This window comes from Mauremys reevesii, linkage group 7 (genome assembly GCF_016161935.1).
Source record: "Mauremys reevesii isolate NIE-2019 linkage group 7, ASM1616193v1, whole genome shotgun sequence".
NCBI classification, from domain to species: Eukaryota; Metazoa; Chordata; order Testudines; family Geoemydidae; genus Mauremys; species Mauremys reevesii.
Genome location: NC_052629.1, coordinates 42,764,748 through 42,781,611, shown reverse-complemented (window position 1 = coordinate 42,781,611; position 16,864 = coordinate 42,764,748). Strand labels below are relative to the sequence as shown.

The window sequence follows — 16,864 nt, the reverse complement described above, 5'->3', positions numbered from 1 at the left end:
CATCCAAGCTCCTCCCAATGGCTGGGTTGCAGGCAAATATATGAATACATTGCTTAAGAAGCATTAATGCAGCCGGGACCCCTGGGGCTCCTTTGGCAATTTAAAGGTCCTGGGGCTCCGCTGCGGTAGTGGTGGCTGGGAGCCCCTGGCCCTTTAAATCACCGCCCGAGCCCCGGCTGCCTCTGCTACCCTGGGGCTCCGGCAGCAGGGCTCAGGTGGCAATTTAAAGGGCCCCAGGCTCTGCTGTGGTAGCCCTGGGCCCTTTAAATGGCCCCCGAGTCCCAGCCTCCTCTGCAGCTGGTAGCTCCGGCAGTGATTTAAAGGTTCCGGGGCTCCCAGCCACCACTACTGCAGCCAGAACCCAGGCCCCTTTAAATCTCTAAAGGTCCCACCCCTTCTGGTTGAGGCCACTCTCCTTCCAGTTGAGGCCCCACCCCCTGCTCAGGACTCCAGCGTACTGGGAAGTTCTTTAAGTTACTTTCAGCCAGGGGCGGCTCTAGCCATTTCACCGCCCCAAGCACGGCAGCACGCCGCGGGGGGCGCTCTGCCGGTCGCCGGTCCTGTGGCTCTGGTGGACCTCCCGCAGATGTGCCTGTGGAGGGTCTGCTGGTCCCGCAGCTCCGGTGGACCTCCCGCAGACGTGCCTGCGGATGCTCCACCGAAGCCGCGGGACCAGCGGACCCTCCGCAGGCACGTCTGCGGGAGGTCCACCGGAGCCGCCTGCCGCCCTCCTGGTGAGCAGCAGAGCGCCCCCCGCGGCATGCTGCCCCAACCAAGCACTTGGCGTGCTGGGGCCTGGAGCCGCCCCTGCTTTCACCCCTGATTCAAGATGTGAATGTACCGTGGATTTATATAGTGGCATTATTATATTTTCTGTTATCTATCCCTTTCCTAATGGTTCCTAATGTTCTGTTAGCTTTTTTGACTGCCACTGCACACTGAGCAGATATCTTCAGAGACCTATCCATGATGACACCTAGGTATCTTTCTTGAGTGTAACCATTGCTTGTATTCACTAACAGGTTTGAGAAGATGATTAGTGGATTGTATTTAGGAGAACTTGTAAGACTCATTCTTCTTAAAATGGCAAAGAAAGGCCTGCTCTTCAATGGCAAGATATCAACAGCTCTCCGTACTAAGGACAAGATTGAGACAAAACATGTAGCTGCTATGGAAAAGTAAGAGCTTTTAAAAACACTCTTCAGTAATTACTTTTTAGCCTTTCCATAAGTGCAACTAGTAATCTTCCATGCCATTATAATATGCAAATATTTGAAATTGATTGTTGAGATGGATCCTGGATTGATGACCAAATTTCTGCTCAAATCAATTCAGTGCTAGAATCAATAGGAGAATCTAGTAGACCAACCTTTTAATAGGTAATAAAGTAATACAGAGGCAAACACACACTAAACTATTTAAATGTATGCTATTTATTGTATCAAATGGAGAGACCTGGCCAAGTGTAGGGTGACCAGAGGTCCCAATTTTATAGGGACAGTCCCGATTTTTGGGTCTTTCTCTTATATAGGCTCCTATTAACCCATATCCCCTGTCCTGATTTTTCACATTTGCTGTCTGGTCACATTAACCATGTGTGTAGATCCACCAAGCTGTTTTCAGTGTTTCAGAAGAGTGGAAGGCTTTATGTATTCATGCTTGTTGTTATGTTTGGGTTTATAAGGCTGGATAAAGAGCATTTATGGATCTGCAGACAGCCCATGTCATTGATGACTGTCTGTAGTGTTTGAAAACTGTTTCTGGTGTTTCAGTTTTAAACATGGGCCATATTGCAGCCACAAAATGGACCATGACTTTATTATGTTCTTTAAGGGAAAAGCAACAAATGCACATTTATCTGTAAAACAGAGCATTTTGTCTTGAATATTAGCATGTAGTGCTCCAGTTCTACTTCTAATAGTAATCTAAAACCTGAGAACGCAGACAAGGGTGGAAGTGATACAGAAAAGGAGCAGCTTGTTTAATGTTTGTTAAACATAACTCACCCTCCCCTGTTTATTCAAGGGTCAAGTCAACTTAATGGGAATCTTTTCACTGACTTTCATTAGGCTGTATCAGGCCTTCTGAGACTTTCTAATTTTATTTGGTTGGACAACCTGATTCATGGCAAGAAACCTTAAACGATGAAAAATGAACAGGAGAAGCTTTCAACCTGTAATCAGCCAGCTCACTGCAGATTGGAAGCAAATCATCTCTGGACCACTAGTAATCTATGAAGCACATAGAACCAGTGCTCTCAGGAAATTGCCTAATCTCTTGTGACCTAAGTCTGTGTTGTTTTCTGTTAGTCACATCCGAACACAATTATTCTGGTATAGGTTAATGTATGTTTCTTTGTTTGGTGTTAGACATAAAGAAGGTCTCCAAAACACTAAGGAGATACTGATGGAACTGGGCCTGACTCCTTCTGAAGAAGATTGCATTGCTGTTCAGCATGTCTGCACCATTGTTTCGTTTCGCTCCGCAAATCTCTGTGCTGCTGCCTTAGCAGCAATACTGACCCGTCTGAGAGAAAATAAAAAACTAATACGACTGAGAACTACTGTTGGAATAGATGGAACTCTGTATAAAACACACCCTCAGTAAGTAAGCTGCCTAGCTGCTATATTATTTTGTCTGGGTTATTTAGCAAAGGTTATGAACATTGTCCGTCCCCTCCCCCAATCTATTCACCACATGTCTTGTTTACCATTCATCCTTTTGAGACAATACTTGAACATGAAATCTATAAATCTGAAAGAATTTTTGTAAAACAAACAAATAAAAACAGCCCCTCTAGCAAACAATCAACAAAATACATTTTATTATGATCTATCACATGGAATTTTCAAACTAACTTTCTATCCTAATTCATTTCTCTATTTTGAACCTTCGGTTTATTAGCTGTAGCACCATTTCTTCTTAACTAGAGGGTGTACCTGAGTGGAGAAGTTTGGATCCAGAATCTAATCTAAATCAAGCTTACCCAAATTCTAGAGTGTTCAGATTTGGCACATTATGGAAAGAGGGGCCCGAATTCAAAGCTTGGATCTGAATCTACACCTACACTTCCACAAAATTGAGAAGGTGGCAAGTTGTAACTTGTCTGGTTAAGGCCTATCTCTACACCCTCCCCAATGTGTCATATAGGGGCCTTCCTTCTCCCCAGGATCTTCTTCCCACTTGTACTCACCAATGTAGCAAGACTTTAAGGTCTAATTTCATTATAGCCTATTTGTATGGATTTGATCATGGGGGATGTTGCCAATAATTCCTTCTCACCTACAGTACCAACTGTAGCTGCCAATAACCAGAAAACAAGAGTTGCACACCCATTCCCCCTCTTAATTTCTGAGGTTGCATCAGGGCTGCCCAGAGGGGGAGGGCAAGTGGGGCAATTTGCCCCAGGCCCTGGGCCCCGCAGGGGCCCCTAAGAGAGTTTTTCGGGGCCCCTGGAGGGGGGGCCTTCACTCACTCTGGGGGCCCTGGAAAACTCTCGCGAGGCCCAGGCCCCCAGAGCTTCTTCCGCTCTGGGTCTTGGCGGCGGCGGGGTCCTTCCACACTGGGTCTTTGGCGGCAGGGGGTCCTTCCGCTCCAGGACCTGCTGCTGAAGTGCCCCGAAGACCCGCGGCAGGGGGTCCTTCCGCCCTGGGACCCGCCGCTGAAGTGCAGGGTCTTCGGTGGCAATTCGGTGGTGGGGCCTCCGCCGCCGAAGACTCCAGGCCCCCTGAATCCTCTGGGCAGCCCTGGGTTGCATTTAGCTAATTCTCCTTTTGTACTTAGGAAGTTTTTTGTGTGTTTATTATAGATGTGTATGGTTTTGTACATGTATATTATACACACAATATTTTGCAAGGGTCTAAGGCAATGATTTTTCTTCTAGATATCCTAAACGCCTGCATAAGGTTGTGAGAAGGCTGGTCCCAAACTGTGATGTCCGATTTCTTCTCTCTGAAAGTGGCAGTGGGAAGGGAGCAGCCATGGTAACTGCAGTTGCATGCAGACTGGTATCTCAGCGCAAACAAATTGATGAGATTCTAGCATCATTTGAACTTTCCAAGGAGAATCTAATAGAAGTGAAAAATAAAATGAGGGAAGAATTGGAATATGGACTGAAGAAAGAAACACATGTGACTGCCACAGTGAAAATGTTACCAACTTATGTTTGTGGAACACCGGATGGAACAGGTAAGGATCTTTGTAAGGCACACACAAATGTAAGGTTACATAGTAGAGCTGGTTGGAAATTTTCCTCTGGAACATTTTTCTGTTGGAAATTGCCAATTCATCAGAATTTAAATGTCTTGTGAAATGCTCCTGTCTCTTTGGCAGTTCAGTCTCCCAGGGCTTCCAAGCTCCTGGCTACTTGACAGCCTTGACAGAGTCCCTGGTTCTCCTGCAGTTTACCAGGCAGGCTGCCTTGCAGGCAGGTTTCCCAGGGTTTCAAGGCTCTCCTAGCTCTTTGGCAGCTTGGTAGCCCTCAGAGTCTTGGCTCCCAAGCTCCTTGAACTGCTGAGCTCCCCACTGGGTGGGCTGCTGGGGCTCCCGGAAGCTTTTGAAACATTTTTAAAAGGTTGAAACAAAATAAGTGTTTTTTCTAAACAAATTTTTGGAATTCCCGTTCTACAAAATTTTGATATCTTATTTTCCATTCCCTTTTGGAACACCTTTTAAACTTGGGAATTTTCTGCAGGATGTGAATTAGAGTTCCCAGTCAGCTCTTACCCAGTATTTGTGGTGTGCTGTAATGGCTCCCGTAGCTTGCATGTTCTGACTAGGCAGAAGTACTATGTCTAACTGTTGAGAAGCACTGAAAAAAATATTTGTTTTTCCAATACAGAAAAAGGAAAATTCCTTGCACTTGATCTTGGGGGAACAAATTTCAGAGTTCTGCTTGTCAAAATTAGAAGTGGGAGAAGAAAATCCGTGAGAATGTATAATAAAATCTTTGCCATTCCTTTGGAAATTATGCAAGGAACAGGGGAAGAGGTAACGTCCAAACTGGTTATTATTTTTGCCACGTTATTGTTCACTAAATGTGTGCTGGTTTTTACACATGGCTTTTGTTCTTCCAGCTCTTTGATCACATTGTCCAGTGCATAGCAGAGTTTTTGGAGTACATGGGAATTAAAGGTGCACGTCTCCCTTTGGGCTTCACATTCTCTTTCCCCTGCAGGCAAGCTAGCATTGATAAGGTAAGGACTGGAACACAAAACAGTGTTGAATAGCTACAGTAGGTCTGATTCCTATTAGAAAAGTGCTGGATCATTTTGATGGATTTTTTTAACTAGTCTCTGTTCAGTCATTTAACGCAGAAACCCTTCATTTTAAATCCAGCATTTAAAAATTTGTATTTTTTACAAGCAAGGATTTACAAGGTTTTAAATAAGATTCAGGGTAGATTCTTAGATTTATGAATTGCCTCATATAAAATAGAGATGAAAAAAACACTATAAACACACACACAAATATTCTAAGTATATATACTGGCAGATTTTGCCACCCTTACTCATTCTGAATATTGGCTCATTCAGCCAGTTGGCTACTTACAGAGCAAGAAGAGGAAGCCATGATGGACTACTAAATGATCTTACATGTTTTTAATGGGTCCGAAATCTCTTGCTCTCCTTCGGATTGATAATACCAATGGAGATTAGTCTCCTAATCTTACTTTTTCAGCTAAAAATTAAGTGTTTTCAGAAGTATGCAACAGAAAAAAAGATATCTGCACTCAGTGTCTTTTTTCACACTTTATTTATTCCATTTTGTGGTGCACCAGTGGGCAGAGTTGAACTTAATCATTCACAGTGAAGGGTTGAATTTTGATTGATCATCAAGCAGCTTTTCATGATACTTCCTCCCCCTTTGTGCTCTGATTTGACACTTAGACTCTGTAAAAATTTGAAAGGAGATTCAATGCTTGGTTTATTTTAAACCTGTTGTACCAATAGGGGGAAAGGGGGGGGGGGAAGGAACAACAAAAACAAAAAAAATCCCCAACTACATACATTGGAACTTCAGCCTAAGGACTTGGTTATAACAGAACTATTTATCGCTCTGCCTTTCAAATATGAAGCAAATTAGTGAGTGATGGGAAAATGAATGCAGCCAAAATGACAGATTATTTATGAGCTATAAATCCGAGTCAGGGCTTGCACCCTCTAGGCCAGTTTGTTTCATCTCTTCCTGTGACAAGAATTTTCTATCTTAAATTCACCTTGTTTTTTTTAAAAACTTGGTGTAATTAACAGCTATGATTTCAACATTGTTCATAAACTGTCATTGGTTCATATTGAGCAGTCTGTATAATACTGGTTGCACAATGGAAAGCTAGTTATTTTTAGCATAACTTCAAAACTTCATCAGTGGGATCAGATTATTTATCTTCAAGTTAAAACAACTCACAAGGTAACCTAGATAAAAATCCCCAGTATTACTCATCAAATGAGCAGAAAATTTGCAATGGAAATTTCTTAAAACTCATTAAGTTGATTGCTTAATTATTTACAGTAAATATAATTCTTGTCATAGTTCACTCACAAACGTGGTCAAATAATAATGGCATATGTGAGGCTATCTCTTCCGATCTAATTGTGTATCTCTTCTGGTAACAAGCTACACCTTGGTAATGTCTAGTATTTAGGGACATAACTTTACAAATTGAACCAGTGTTTGTGCTGCACGCATGGTTCAGAATCTTAATAAACCATGGAGTAAAGCTGTCAATAGCAAACCGGTGGGGGATTTAGAGTTAGTGGGGCCCTGTGCGCAGCTTCATTTTTGGGGCCTCCCCTCTAGACCGAGCCAAGAAAAAGAACATTCTCTCGTATCTCCCCTGCCACGTTTTTCATTCTTTTTTTCTTCATCCTGCTCCTATATTATAAGTAATAGGAAGTAAAGGAAAATAAAGTGAGGTACCTTGATTGAGGCACAGGGTTGGGGTGTAGGAGTCAGGCTCTGGGAGGGAGTTTGGGTGCTGGGTCGGGCTCTAGGCTGGGGCAGGGGGATGGTAGGGGTCAGGAGCAGCGCTTACCTTGGGCTGTGCAGCTCTGAAAGCAACCAGCACACCCTGCTGGAAGCAGCTTCTAGGCAGGGGGCAGGGGAGTCTCTGCACACTGCTTCCGCAGCTCCCATTGGCCGCAGTTCCCAGCCAATAGGAGCTGCGGAGTTGGTGCTCGGGGTGGGGGGAACGCATGGAGACTCTCTCCTCCACCCTGGGGCTGCAGGGACATGTCAGTTGCTTCCGGTAGCAGCACAGAGGGAGGGAGGCAACGCGGGCAGGGAGCTGCCTTAGTCCTGCTGCACTGTTGCTAATACGTCTCTGTGTGCCGCTTCGGGGAAGGGGGGCAGTGGGTCTCCATGAGCTGCCTGGGGCGGGGGCAGTGCATGGAGCTGCCTCTCCCCTGCCAGGGGCAGTGGGTCTCCATGAGCTGCCTGGGCGGGGGCAGTGCATGGAACTGCCTCCCCCCTGCCAGGGGCACGCAGAGATGTGCAGGCAGCTCGCCATTTCCGGGAGTGACGTGGGGCCACTGGCCATGGAATGCAGGCAGCCTGCCTGCCTGAGCTGCTGTGCCGCCGGCCTGGACTCATGGGCAGGTTGTCAGATGAGATTTGTCCTGCATTTTGGCCCCCCCCTGCCATTGGGGGCTCTGTGCTACCGCACTGTTTGTTACATGGTAAATCCGCCTTTGCAAGTGGAGTCAGCACAGTGGAAGCTCGGTTTTACACGGGCCAAAAACATATTATACATAAAAAAACTGCATTAAAAGAACATTATTAAGTTTGCAAAAGTCAAGCACTCAAATGTTAGGAAATGCCAGAATGAAGGTTACCTGTGCAACCTTAATTCAGCCCCCTTGTGTAAATGATACAGTCATTAATTACATGCTTATCTACTACTTTTTCCACATGAACCTGCCCCATTCAGTGCACAGGATTCACATCAAACTATATTTGTCATTTTTGTTGCTGTTCTGTTACAGGGAGCACTTGTGGAGTGGACAAAAGGTTTCAAGGCAACAGACTGTGAAGGAGAGGATGTTGTTGATATGCTAAGAGAGGCCATTAAACGCAGAAATGTAAGGAATTCTATTCCTATCTATTTGGTTTGTTAAAACAGCTGCACCCCTTTCTAAATAATATGATTTCCATTGCAGGAGTTTGACTTGGATATTGTAGCAGTGGTAAATGACACTGTTGGGACAATGATGACGTGTGGCTATGAGGATCCAAATTGTGAAATTGGCTTTATTGCAGGTAAAATACTAGTCAAATTACTTGTTTAAAATGAAAGCAAAATATTTCAACGATCAGTTGATTTGTGATAGAAAAAACTCTTACCACTGAGACAGATAAATTCTGTCATTAGAACTATTAATGTCTGCAGAATTTGTGCTAGTTTGATAGCTCAGTGTTAATGATCTGCCCCAGGATGTAGGAGAATGGGATTAACTAATTTTCAGTCACTGGACTGACAGCGTGTTATGTTTCACAACCTACCTATACAAACAGATAAATTGGATACAAACATTAAATGTTTTCTGCTGGAAAGCTTTAAAATAAGACTACTTTATTTCTTAGAATTCAGGACACAGAAAAAACCCCAAATGGAGGGAAACAAAATAGGCTGATCACTAAAACAGAGCAACACAGCTCACCCCACCTTACTCTAGCTTTCTGCAAACTGACTCTGCGAGGTATAGATTGATCACACACTTTCCTACAAAGTCTCTAGCCTGCAAGCTGGACCAGGATTTAAAGTGATGGCTTGTAATTTTCATTGTTTCTAATACACCACCCTGGGGCTGTGAATATAGCTGGGGGAAAGGCTGTGACATGTTCTGGATGAAGTTTCATCTCTTCCTCTAGTGCTACAATTTAAGGCTGTGTCTACACTGCTACTTTCAGTGCTAAAACTTTAGTCATTCAGGGGTGTGAAAAAACACACCCCTGAGCAACAAAAGTATTAGCGCTGAAAAGTGCCAGGATAGACAGTGCCGGACCCCAGCGATAAAGCTACCACCCCTCGTTCTGGGTGTTTTTTTTTTAATTGCCGGGAGAGCTCTCCCCCAGCGATAGTTTGACTACACTGCCCATGTCTGCCATGGCCACGCTGTAACACGGGCAGTGTAGACACACCCTGAGTGGTCAGCCTGTAAGCCTTATGTGTGGTGAGGACAGGAAAGGGTGTTTAAAGCAGAATATAATGAGGGAATCCTTAGAGACTGTGCTTAATATTGTAGGAAGATGATTAGTGCTTAATTCACAGTGAAAGAGGTGCCATGGCTCAAGCAATTGATTTACTTTCATAACTGATGTGGAAAGCCCAGAGATGCCAGGGCCCAGCCCTGGCACAAATTAAGCACTGAAGATGATGCTCTGCCCGCTTAACTATTTTTAGATTCAGATGTTATGTTCTTTTGGAGAATGTGTTCACATGCAGAGATGAGCTGTGAATCTGGTGTATCCTCCGAAAAAAATGACTCAGGGTTCATTGTAGTTAGGCAAATAAAGATGCCTGGCCAGTGTGCAGCAACACTGGACAAGCAAATATGATATGTAGATGCATGAACATGGAATAAAACAAAGTATGGTTGAGCCAAATAACTTTTACAGTAGCATGAGTTGTCTGGCCTGCAAAATGTGATGCAAATATCAATTGGGTAGTATTCAGTCACCTGACTCTGTGCCTTCCTAGTCCATCTCCTTTTCTCCAGTGAACTTCCCATGAGGGCATTGCAGTAATAGGAAATCTCCAGTACTCTTAATTTCTGTGGCATATTCTGTGGAAAACCTACCTCAGTTCTGAATGTTTGTATTTCAGTAATGGAGAAGATACTATCAGAAAGGTCACTTGTTGACACTGATTTCTATTAAGATCTTGGGATATCTTTGTAATACGGATCTGGTTCAGGAGAGTGACATTTAAATATTTCACAGTGTAGGCACCATGATTTCCTTCTATGCTTTTCAGCTACTCTGTAACTAGATGTGACTGAAGCCCTGTTGCTTTCTCCCAGGAACAGGTAGCAACGTGTGCTACATGGAAGAGATGAAGAATATTGAAATCGTGGAAGGGAATGAAGGGAAAATGTGCATTAACACGGAATGGGGAGGATTTGGTGACAATGGGTGCATTGATAGTATCAGAACAAAATATGATAAAGAAGTGGATGAGGGTTCATTAAATCCTGGGAAACAGAGGTAAAGCTGATTTTATTGTTTTTAAATGATGAATAGGTTACTGCAACTTCGCTGAACCTGAACTGTCTTTATTTATTTTTTTTTAAACAATTTACAAGGAGATTTTGGTATCGTAATTCATTTGCCAAACTATAAATCATGCAGATTGCCTATGTTCTTTATATCTGGACTAAATTATTTCTCTGTCCCCACATCAACATTGCTAAAACAGGTGATTTGCAAAACTGAACACCTTTTAAGACATATATGCAAACCATAAGCATGACTGTATCGTCCTGTCATCCTTTCACTTTATTGTTCCACTTGGCTTGACACTAGGATAAAATAATCAACTGTGAATAATCAACTTTCCAAATAAGGTTAATTATGAAAGTTTTGTATCGAAAACAAACTTCAAAATAAATCCTACAAAAAATGAGTTGAGGAGGCTGAGTTTGGTTTTGCAAGGCCAGAACTGATCTGGATCTAAGTGCCAATTTGTATCAGCCACCAAAGTTAAAGGTGGGGGAAGCTGAGTAAAATGTTAGTTAATCTAAAACTGGGACATCAATCAATGCATTATATTTAATATTTTGTGTGTGCTTTCTAATTTCTTTATTTTCTTTAGAACATGAAATATTGTAACTAGTGTTTGTGTTTGAAGTAATTGTAACATAATTAGTTGTGTTTTTTTTTAACAGCCAAGCAGCAGTGAGTTTAGGTAGTGGAATTACCCGAGTTTTTAATATTTTTAGGGGGTGGTTATAGTGTGTACTACCAATGGTATTAAACAGAATTAATTTGCCATCTTTTAATTATTTGTAATTATTTATTAATATGTTTTGTAAAATAGGTATGAAAAAATGACCAGTGGAATGTATTTGGGTGAAATAGTGAGGCAAATTTTGATTGACTTAACCAAACATGGACTTCTGTTCAGAGGTCAGATTTCAGAATCGCTCAGGACAAGAGGAATATTTGAAACAAAATTCCTGTCTCATATTGAAAGGTAAAGTAATTCATTAGAGTGAGGTGGTTTCTGTCTTCTTTCATTGCCAATTGCTTCTGTGCAAATATGAGCTATTGCGGTCAGGAAGTGACAAAATACTGGCCCAAATCTTGAAATCTTTCCCTGGGCACTGCTCCCACTGAAGTAAATGGAATTTGTCTGAGGGCTGGTCTACACTGGGGACTTGCATTGGCATAGCTATGTGGCTTATGTGGAGTAAGTATTATATCCATTTTAAAGAGAGATTATCTGAGGCACAGAGAGGTTGTGACCAGCCAGGTTTACGTCGAGGCTCATCATTTTGTAAGAGTCCTGGCCCCGATCCCTTCTATAACCCCTAGTCAATATTCCATGGCAATATTCAATAGTCAAGGGCAAATATAGTGCCTATGTATAAAAAGGGGAAATAAGGACACCCAGGGAATTACAGATCAGTCATCTTAACTTCACTACCTGGAAAGAAAATGGAGGATATAAACACCTAGATGATGATAAGGTGATAAGTAATAGTCAGCATGGATTTGTTAAGAACAAATCATATCAAACCAACCTAATAGTTTTTTTTTTGACAGAGTATCAAGTGTTGTGGATAAGGGGGAAGCAGCAGATATGGTTTATCTTAACTTTAGTAAGGCTTTGGATACTGTCTCATATTTTCTTAGTTTGTTTGTTTATCAGAAGGTCATGCAACCTAGATGGAGCTATTATAAGGTGGGTGAACAACTGGTTGGAAAACCATTCCCAGAGAGTAGTTATCAGTGGTTCACAATCAAGCTAGAAAGGCATGCCGAGTGGGGTCCCACAGGGATCAGTTCTGGGTCCAGTTCTGTTCAGTATCTTCATCAATGGTTTAGATAATGGCATAGAGAGTACACTTACAAAGTTTGTGGATGATACCAAGCTGGGAGGGGTTGCAAGTGCTTTAGAGGATAGGATTAAAATTCAGAATGATCTGGAGCAATGTTCTGAAGTAAGTAGGATGAAATTCAATAAGGACAAATGCAAAGTACTCCATTTAGGAAGGAACAGTCAGTTGCACACATACAAAATGGGAAATGACTGCCTAGGAAGCAGTACTGCGGAAAGGGATCTGCGGGTCATAGTGGACCACAAGCTAAATATGAGTCAACAGTGTAAAACTGTTGCCCCCCCCCCCAACATCCCAAAAAAGCTTTCTGGGATGTATTAGCAGGAGTGTTGTAAGCAAGACATGAGAAGTAATTCTTCCACTGTACTCCACAGTTGGAGTATTGTGTCCAATTCTGGGTGCCACATTTCAGGAAAGATGTGGACAAACTGGAGAAAGTCCAGAGGACAGCAACAAATATGACTAAGGTATAGAAAACGTGACCTACGAGGGAAGATTGAAAAATTGGGTTTGTTTAGTATGGAGAAGAGAAAACTGAAAGGGGACATAACAGTTTTCAAGTACATAAAATGTTACAAGGAGGAGGAGGTAAATTGTTCTTAACCTCTGAAGACACGACAAGAAGCAATGGGCTTAAATTGCAGTAGGGGAGGTTTAGGTTGGACATTAGGACATTAGTGGTTAAGCACTGGAATAAATTGCCTATGGAGGTTGTGGAATCTTCATCACTGGAGATTTTTAAGAGCAGGTTAGACAAACACCTGTCAGGAATGGTCTAAATAATACTTAGTCTTGCCATGAGTGCAGGGGACTGAACTAGATGACCTTTCCAGGTCCTTTCCAGTCCTATGATTCTGTGATTCCCCCACAAAAACATGGAGTATTCCCCTTCCTGGAAGCCTGTTAAAAATAGGAGCCGGGGGGGGGGGGAGGGGGAGGGGAAGGGAGTTGCATAACTATTCTGTAATTGTTAAGAGTAATTATCCCCGTTCTTATCTAACCATGTCATCTTAAAAATCCTACCACCATGCACAGCCTTTATCTCATTCACAGTGTTTGCTGAGGCACTCAAGTGTTACTACCTTTACAAAAAGAGTATTAATAATGGATTACAAAAAAGAACTGTGCTATGAATATACATGTGTATGCATGTGTGTGGGTGCTTGTCCGTGATCTTCAGAGTAAAATCACTTTTTGATCCTGAAGGAAAAGATGCTAAAAAAAATAGGGTGGCTGACTTGTGACCCATTGGTGGTAGATTTTTCAAAGGCAGAAATGGCAGTGAGGTGCCTAATTCCTACTGATTTTCAATGAGAAGTGCCCAACAGCTATTTGTGCCCTTTAAAAACTACCTCATTCCTCTTAAGTGGTATTCATAGCAATTACAGAAGGGCTCAAGATGGAAAATTTGGCTTTGGATTCCAGTCAGAACCTCCCTCCCAATTAAGGGTGTTTGGGCTTTTCTTCAGAGCTAATCTCTAACAATTTGGTTTCATTTGTAAGACTAAAAATCCGAAAGTACACACAGTATCTCCTAACCAAAAGTTGCTGTTGTGTTTGTATGAACACAGTGACCGGCTAGCCCTTCTTCAGGTTAGAAGAATTCTGCAGGAGCTTGGATTGGACAGCACTTGTGATGACAGCATTATCGTAAAGGAGGTGTGTGGTGCTGTTTCAAAGAGAGCAGCCCAGCTATGTGGAGCAGGACTGGCTGCTATAGTAGAGAAGAAGAGAGAAAACAGAAATCTAGAGCACTTGAAAATCACTGTTGGAGTGGATGGAACTTTATACAAACTACACCCGCAGTGAGTACTTTGTTCCTTCTTTGCTTTAGTGTTGACTTAAGAGTCCATGAAGAAAACAAACAAACCTGTATTCAATAGTATGTTTAGATTATAGAAACTGAAAGGTTATCCTCAAGAAATGAATGTGTATCCCTGAAGTCTACTTATTAATTTGGTCTAAGGGTTGAAAACTGCCAAGAGAGAGGCTCAAAGCAGTGCCGCCTTGTACTGTATTAGTTCAAAGCAGCTTGACTGAAGAAAGGGAAGCTTGCTGCTGAGGTTGTAATGATTGATTCTGAGTTAAACAGAAGAGCTAGTTTCCAATCTTAGCTTCCACAGCAAGCAAGAAATTAAGGTTTCTCTTTTTAGTTAAATACATTTAGAAACTACCTAAACTCTTTTTATACAGTATAAATGCCTAGATACAATGGGTGCTGACCTGGTTGGTCCCTAGAAGAGAATACAATATAAATGTATTCTCTTATAATAAAAACTAATAATGCAATATAAAGGCATATTTATCATCTCATTAATTTATAGTAAGTCAGCTCTATTCTTGTGCCAAGCCAACAGCTGCATCTGTCAAACACTGTATGCCTCTCTGGTTCATTTAGCACATGTATTATCCTTAACGTTTCCTTTTTTTATGGCCTTTTTGGATGCTTAAAATGTATTAAAATTCCAGTTAGGGGGAGAAACCCGGCTCCCCTCCCAATCTCAGTCAAAAGGAAATCTTCATGCTGGAAACCTGTAACGGAAGAAGTTTCTAATGATTCTAAATTAATCTTTGGCATTTTGGACCTTTAACATTTTTGGTGATGACTTTGGCCAAATTTTTGCCAAAGAGGTGGCCTTGTTCAAATGGAAGGTTACGCTAGTTGCTGAGGTTACATCCATGTTCCGTGAATGAGGTCTAACGAGGGTAGAGGAAGGTGTAGAATTTGCTGCCAAACTAGCCGCATCAGAAGACCCGCTTTGCAGAAGGAAGACTGCCTATCATCCTCAGTAGTTTCTAAAATATAAGGCTTCTCTGCTCTCTTCAGTTCATGATGGTAGGGAAGATAGGAAAACTGAAAATGAAAACTGTGACCAAGATGGGGAAGTGCCACTTTTTTTTGTTTGCAGTTAAAATGTTTCCAGATTACGTTAACTTTTCACACATTTTATAGAGAGGAATTTATAGTTGCCATTTCCCAACTGACAAACTTAGGCTATGGAAATGTTTCCATAGATTTAACTATACTTCTACCCCGATATAACGCTGTCCTCAGGAGCCAAAAAATCTTACGGCATTATATCGAACTTCATTTGATCCGCCGGAGCGGGCAGCCCCGCCCCCCCAGAGCGGGGCTGTTTTACCACGTTATATCCAAATTCGTGTTATATCGGGTGGCATTATATTGGGGTAGATTCTTTTGGCATCTCTTCTTCCCTTCTTTTCTCTTTTGAGTCTCCTGCAGTACAAATTTCTGCATTAGCTCCTGATGGGACTTCTTCATCAGAACCCCTTGCCACCTAAAAAGCTCCATGTTCACTATTGCACCCCTTGGAACAGGCAAAGTGAAATTCCCATAAAGTACAATGGGTGAGATGGCAAAGAGCTGGCTAGACTAGTAGCGCCACAGAAGGCCTCAGTGCTTCTTTATATTAAAAGAATCTGGAACCCAGTGTTGCCTGCTGCTGCGTGCTAGAGAGAGAAACAACATTAAGTGACATATGGTTCCCTCTGAAGAAATGGGTCCTCTTCTCTCACAATCTCACAGGATGGAAGAATTTGTTTGTTTCCTGTTGTAAGAGGCAGAACATACTGAAGGGACGTGGGGAGAACCAAAGGAAGATGTTGTTTGATGCGCTGTCTTATTTGTTTGGCCCCTTGCTTCCTATAGGTGAAACAAACCTTTTTTAGTCTGGGTTAGTGAAGAAAGGATGTGAACAACATGGATGCACTCAGGATCTCTTATTCCTGGGGGTACATTATGGTGGTCGTGTATGATAATCATTAGCATAAAATCAGCAAACTGAAAATTTCAGAATACATAAAATTAAATAAGTGGTGATTTAAATAATTTATAAACAAGTAGAAATGATCAGTCCATTTACACATTGTAAAGTGTGTTTTTTTTCTTTTAGTTTTTCTGGGATTTTACGGGAAACAGTGAAAGAAATGGCACCTCAGTGTGATGTGACTTTCATGCTGTCTGAAGATGGAAGTGGAAAGGGAGCTGCCCTAATTACTGCTGTGGCAAAAAGATTGCATAATGTTGGAGAAAATTAAAAACAAAGATAAATATTTAAGTACAGTTGTACAAGTGCATTAGAGATTTGCTCAATGACTACACAAAATAACTTGGGTGGAGACCAACAAGAAATACCCACTATTAGCTAGCAGCTAGACTAGAACCACCACCAATGCAGAACAAGTCAAATCTTTGACCCACCGTAACTTGGGTGGAGGTTGGGGTATCCTCATGCTAGTTAGCACTACATTCTGGGTTATTACAATAGACTCATTGCTGCTACATGACCGAATGCCATACATAGTGTGATAGAGCAGGTCACATAAATGTAATTTTTTTTCCAAAAATCAGCCTTTGAAGTGCTTAATTGATCCTCCTGCCCCACTAATGTTAACCTGTGAGTTTGTCACCCAGATTTTTCAGGGGTTTAGGGGTTTTTAGCCTTAGCTTGGTCTGCTATCGAGATTCTGGTACTGTACATCTCTAGTGGGTATATTTGTTCATTTTTGTTTTTTAAAATAGATATACAAATTGGAATAAATTAACTAACTATGTCCAATGAAACATTATGTTCAATGAAACATGTATTACTACTAGGGCTGTCAAGTGATTAAAAATTAATCTCGATTAATCGCATGATTGAAAAAATTAATTGAAAGATTAAAAACTTAATCATACCATTAACCAATAATAGAGTACCATTTATTTAAATATTTTGGATTGTTTTCTACATTTTCAAATATATTGATTTAAATTACAATGCAGAATACAAAGTGTACAGTGC

At 41.8% G+C, this 16,864-nt stretch overlaps 1 protein-coding gene across 4 annotated transcripts in view; it reads left to right on the top strand.

The window, feature by feature from the left end:
- Positions 1–16,526, top strand: part of HKDC1 (hexokinase domain containing 1) — a 37,653-nt gene extending 21,127 nt beyond the window's left edge. For all 4 annotated transcript variants that reach the window (XM_039546982.1, XM_039546981.1, XM_039546983.1 and 1 more), the window contains 11 exons: positions 1,023–1,178; positions 2,370–2,603; positions 3,884–4,188; positions 4,841–4,989; positions 5,076–5,195; positions 7,983–8,078; positions 8,157–8,256; positions 10,020–10,203; positions 11,036–11,191; positions 13,631–13,864; positions 15,974–16,526. In XM_039546982.1, the coding sequence (XP_039402916.1) occupies positions 1,023–1,178; positions 2,370–2,603; positions 3,884–4,188; positions 4,841–4,989; positions 5,076–5,195; positions 7,983–8,078; positions 8,157–8,256; positions 10,020–10,203; positions 11,036–11,191; positions 13,631–13,864; positions 15,974–16,118 (1,879 nt within the window). In that variant the 3' untranslated portion in view covers positions 16,119–16,526. The remainder of the gene's footprint in view (positions 1–1,022; positions 1,179–2,369; positions 2,604–3,883; positions 4,189–4,840; positions 4,990–5,075; positions 5,196–7,982; positions 8,079–8,156; positions 8,257–10,019; positions 10,204–11,035; positions 11,192–13,630; positions 13,865–15,973) is intronic.
- The last annotated feature ends 338 nt before the right edge of the window (positions 16,527–16,864 follow it).